The following is a 5217-nucleotide window of genomic DNA, read 5'->3' on the forward strand; positions in this document are numbered from 1 at the left end:
GTTTGCCAGCAGACAAAACAAGGGGCGTGCATTAAGGCGAATATTCGCCTTTACGAACTGCCGGATTATTTGCACACTGCTGATGTCTTCTGTGTGACAAGGCACGCACTGAACACAGTGCTCTGAGAGAGCAAATCGCTGTACCGTGAGGTTAAATAAGCACTACTCAGTGATGTCTGCTTTACTGCTGAATTTTCAGCCGCCCGTGGGGAGCCACAGAGCCCCTCTGTGCTACAGGTATGGTGAGAAGCCTTCAGTGTGTGCATTACCACCTCACATTAGTGAGCAGTGCAGGACGCTCAGCACGCTGCTTCTAGCTGCTTTATTTGCACTGAGCTTACAACCAAGAAGGTTCCGTTCACCTTCGGACCCAAAACGTTTGAAGTGTGACAAAATATTTGTTTTCCTGCTAAATACTGCGCTGGCTGTGAGCGTGTCAGCACCGCTCAGCTGCAAGACCCCCTGGGCATCCTCGTGTTCTCGCCGTGTGAGCACACCTGGCACGCTCATGAGCCCGAGCGGCGGCTCTTTCTTGCTCTCCCCTTCTTTGAGAACTTGGATTTTATCCAGTCGAAGAAGCCGCCGCGCGCCTTCAGCTCAAACTCCACCGGGAAGTGGTCGCTCACCCCCAGAGCCTGCGGGAGGCGGGGATGGGGCGCTGGGGAGGGGATGCGCCGCACCGCTCCGGGTGGATGCAGCTCTACGCAGCGAGCTGTGCACGTGTGCATCTCCTGCTGCACGGCTGGGCACTGCTGGCCCTGCTTTGGCCAAGGGTGTTTAGCCCAGGGGTTGGGCTGTGCCTACCTGCTCCTCGCTCATCTGAAAAGCCGTCTGGAAATCAAAGATGGTAGCGGAGTGCGGCACGACGGCCTGGCTGAGCTGCTCCCCACTGACCACGATCCTGCAGGAAAGGGAACGAGGCGCTGGGAAGGGCTGAGATGAGTCGGGTCACAGCTGCAAATGGTGCGTCCCTACACACGGGTGGCTGGGGGTGCCCCCGGCTTCCTGCCACAGCCAGCCCATCACCTCCCTCGGCAATGAGACACCCAAATATCTCAGCCTTCAGATTAGGAACACAAGAGTGAGAACCACAGTGCAAAACCACGGCCGAGGCAGCGCCGTGCACACGTGGCTGCAGCGCTCCCTGACACCAGGAAGACTGCACAGCGGCTCGAAGGACGTGTGCCATTGGCACCTTTCCGTGTGCTGTTTTGTCACAGGGTGTTATAAGCAGGGGAAGGTTAGGCCGGGAACCTGTCATAGGGGCAGCTGGTGCTCCTCCGGACCGTTGTGTCGTTTGTGTCACCGATGAGCCACGCAAACTCCGAGCTCGTCCTCAGGCGGATGTTCTTCCAGTGCTTCCGTGGGACGTAGCTGCACCCCGCATTGAAGTCCCCCATGAAGACAAAGTTCTGCAAGGCAAAGGGGGGTTCAAAGGCACTTGTGAGGATGGCTCTTCAAGATGAGACCAGCAGGAGCTTCTGTGGTCCCCAGGGTGACCAACCTCGGTGTCCCAGTGCTGCTTTATGTCTAAATACACATCATAGAGCTCATCGATCTCCCGTACCGCCATCTCCGGCGCGGTGTGCAGAGGGACTATAGCAAACTCTTTGACAGCTTAAAAACAAGGCAAAAAAAAGAAGAAAAAACCCACAAAAAAAAAGAAAAAACAGAAAACAAGAAAAAAGAAACACAGTGGTTAAACACGCAATGAATCACAAAGAAAAACAGACGGGTTGGGAAGACAGAAGGTCTCCTAAAGAAGAAACAGCTTTGGATGCGCATCAGAGGGTGTTTGCTGTGGAATGGCAGCATCCCCAGCTCGGGACCATCGGCTGAGGCCAGGCTGAGGCCATGGGGACGTGCCGTGCTGCTGGCACCTGTCCCAGCCTTGAAGCCGGGGCTGCTGAGGTGGGGGCACTGTGATGGAAGGATGGCGTGTTGCTGAGAGCATCTCACCAGTTTTTGGTGACCGGAACCAAACGACGAAGGGCTCTCGGGAGAAGGCGTCCTCGTCCCCAGGCTGGGTGTCGGGGTATTGGTACGTTTGTTTCACTGACACCAGATTTCTCCTGCAACAGAACGGCGGAGATCCCGCTGGTGATGGCTGTGCCGTGACACCCAGAGCAGCCCCAGCCCTGGTGTCCCCCGTCCCCACAGGGCGATGCGCTGGAAGGGGATGCCAGCCTCCCTTACCTGTAGAGGAAGGCATACTGCTCCTTGTAGCTCTTCCTGCCCAGCCGCCCGCTGACCACGCAGCTGTACTCCTCCCTGTTCCCTTTCGTCTGGCTGGAAGGAGAGGGGCTGCTCAGTGAAATCCCCAGTGTGAGAGGCAAATACACTGACCACGCTCCCCCAAAAATGCATCCCCTGCATCAGCCTGGAGCCGGCTTTGCCCTTCCCAGCCCAGCTCTCTCCCCACCACCGTCCCAGCAGCATGGAGGTGCAGAGCTGAGCACAGACCGAGCATCCTTCCCAATAACTGCCTCTTGCAAGGTTTATTGTCTTTAGAAATACCCAGCCCAGGCCACGGCCAGAGCAGGTTGTGTGGCACAGGGCTGCCTGCCTGCCCCAGCAGCCTCCTGCCCATACATGACACATTGCCTTACCCAGCCAGCTGCTGTACGAGCAGGGGACACATCCTGTTCTTGTTCTCCTTTATCTCCATCAGCAGCATGATGTCACAGCGAGAGATGATCTGCAATGGGAAAGAACAGAGGCAAGCCTGTGCTCGGTGTGTTCGGGGGCGTCGGGAAGGAGTGGGGAAGAAGTGGCTGCTGCTGTGCAGCTGTTGGAAGGGCCCCAGGCGTGGGCAGCAGTGTGAGCAAAGCCCTTCTCCTTTCGGCACTGGGAGAGGGAACTGATAGCGGAGCGGTTTCAGCTCCGCAGGGAAGGGGCGGCGTGGGCTGGTTTTGTTTCTCCTCAAACCCTGTGGGTGACATTCGTGGGGAAAACAAAACCCTTTCTGCCCCCTGAAACTGTAAATACACTGCTCTCATTTACCTGTCCCACCCGTAGCTCTGACTGCACTACGGCCAGCTCAGCAGTGCAGGTCTGGGCTCTCTGCGGTGCAGAACAGCTGCTCGTACTGAAGGGATCGCAGCACAGAGAGCAGCAGCAGCCCCAGAACTGCAGCCCGGCACAGAGTGCTGCCCCACATCCCTGCTGCTGCATTGTGGGTGACACTGCCAAGCTGCCAGGCTGAGCGTGGCTCCTTCCATGTTAAACCAAGTTATCTGCAGCTCCACAGAGCCAGCAGGATGGTGAGGCTTTGTCTAAAGAAATTAGCAATGAGGCTTCGCGGTTCCGCACCGCTCTCCGAGATGATACTCTGCTATCTTGAGAATACATTTAATTAGGAGAGCACGTTTCGGAATAATTAGCACTTAAGCAAGGTAAATAGCGCATCACAAAGCAAAGCTCTGTGGGTTCCAAGCAAAAGCTGCTCTCACTGTGCACAAAGGTTTTCATCCGTTCCTAACTCAAATTCCAAAGGAAACAGCGAGTGCTGCCTGTGCTGCGCTCTCACGCAGGCTGAAAGCACTGTGAGTGCCCTACTCCTCTGCAGCCTTGATTCTCACTTCAGCAGCATGAACGGTTTCAATTATTTACTCATTCTTCTATCTGAAATTCAAGTATGAATACAGAAATGAAGCACGGGATGACGCGGACGAGAAGCCCGCGCTAAGCTCCGTGTCTGTCCCACCACGTACCTTCACCACAGCATCCAGCACCTCGGCTCTGCCTATTTTGGCTTCTCCAAAAGACCTCACGTTGAAGGAGCAGATCCTCAGGCTCAGAGATGGGTTGAAACACAGGAGCGAAAACAAAGCAAAGAGCAACATCTTCGGGGACTTAGACAAAACGAGCAGCTGTGAGCGTGCCTATTAATATGTGCACATGTGTTTTTGTGCATGCATCCCTCTGCGGCCAGCTGAGAGGTCAGAACGCTCAGCTGTGTCAATCAAGAACAGGAATTGCCATTTCCTCCTTTCCTTCACTTCCATCTTCCAAAGCAGCCCTGGGATGCTGACGCTGCTCCGAGGACGGCTCACTTCTCTGAGCCATGTGCTGTGCCCAGAAGGGGCTGCGGCTCTGCAAGACCCACAATGAGAGGCAAAGAGCCTGGGGGAGCGGGGGGTGCTGGACGGGGTCTGATGGGCACTGATGGTGGGCACCAAGGATATGGTGAAAGGTGGTGGCACACCCTGACCGTGGGCAGGACAAGCTCTGGAAGAAAAGGGCCTTTCCATACACTTAACCATCTCAGTGCCTAAAAGCAAATGTTTGCTGCAGGGCCCGTGGGGGCTGTAGCCCTGAGCTCCATGCCCTGCCTCCCTGCCCAAGGGCAGCTTCTATGTCAGGCTGACTCATCTCCCATCTCATGAAGGTAGCAGTGCGAGGCGGCCTTGCTGGGGATCCAGCTCCTCCCTGCACTGCTTTATCTCCTCCTTCTACCCTTTGTACCACGCTGTAATGCAGACATGGTGCAGCTCGGGCTGTCCCTCTTTGCACAAGAGCAGGGAGGTGCTGCCTGCTGGGCTGGGCGCATTCCCACCCATCCCTGCCATGTGTGGCTGTGGCATCCCCCATGCTGGCCACGGGTACACCTTCTGCTTTGCTGTGCGTGGGTTTTTCCTTTGTTTTTGCCTCCAAGCAACAACTGCAGGCTGTTCTCCCCATCACCCCATAAAGCCCCTCCATGAGGTCCATTCTCTGGCTAAGAGGTGTGGGTGGTGAGGCTCCGGGCTCACAGCAGCACCACGGTGGTACTGCAGTTCTGCCATTTCTGGAGCAATGCTTCAGCTCTCCATCCTCCTCCCCTCTCAGGAAGATTCAGAGGAACAGGCAAGGCAGGATGTGCCCTTTATCATGTGTCTGCATGTGCCCTGCAGCAAAGCAGGGGCACAGGATGTCTGGAGCAATCCCGCCGGCTGGGCCGCTTCCTCTTGCAGAATCGTAGAGCCATTAAGACTGGAAAAGACCTCTAAGATCACCTGGTCCAACTGTCCACCTACCAACAACATCACCCACTAACCATGTCCCCCAGCAACACATCTCCACGGCTCTTTAATACCTTCAGGGATGGTGACTCCATCACTCCTTGGGCAGCCTGTGTCAGTGCCCAACCCCCCTTTTGGGGAAGTTTTTCCTAATATCCAACCTGAACCTTCCCTGGTGCAACTTAGGGCCATCACCTCTCGTCCTGTCGCTGTT

General features: G+C 55.9%; 1 protein-coding gene across 1 annotated transcript; it reads right to left on the reverse strand.

The window, feature by feature from the left end:
- Nucleotides 1-307: 307 nt before the first annotated feature.
- DNASE1L3 (deoxyribonuclease 1 like 3) lies at nucleotides 308-3898 on the reverse strand. The gene is made up of 8 exons (NM_001034815.2): nucleotides 3714-3898; nucleotides 2610-2698; nucleotides 2197-2289; nucleotides 1960-2072; nucleotides 1505-1617; nucleotides 1255-1412; nucleotides 805-901; nucleotides 308-635 (listed from the first exon to the last, which is right to left on the reverse strand). The coding sequence occupies exons 1-8, from the start codon at nucleotides 3843-3845 to the stop codon at nucleotides 507-509; spliced, it is 924 nt and encodes a 307-aa protein (NP_001029987.1). The 5' UTR covers nucleotides 3846-3898; the 3' UTR covers nucleotides 308-506.
- Nucleotides 3899-5217: the final 1319 nt, after the last annotated feature.

The sequence above is a fragment of the Gallus gallus genome, chromosome 12 (genome assembly GCF_016699485.2).
Source record: "Gallus gallus isolate bGalGal1 chromosome 12, bGalGal1.mat.broiler.GRCg7b, whole genome shotgun sequence".
NCBI classification, from domain to species: Eukaryota; Metazoa; Chordata; class Aves; order Galliformes; family Phasianidae; genus Gallus; species Gallus gallus.

Excerpts from the sequence above, each read along its gene's own strand:
- DNASE1L3 (NM_001034815.2), bottom strand. The coding sequence starts at position 3,845 with ATGTTGCTCTTTGCTTTGTTTTCGCTCCTGTGTTTCAACCCATCTCTG. Across the intron at positions 2,699-3,713 it reads TGCTGGATGCTGTGGTGAAG|ATCATCTCTCGCTGTGACAT; the intron begins GTACGTGGTGGG and ends TTCCCATTGCAG. Across the intron at positions 1,413-1,504 it reads AGCAGCACTGGGACACCGAG|AACTTTGTCTTCATGGGGGA; the intron begins GTTGGTCACCCT and ends TTTGCCTTGCAG.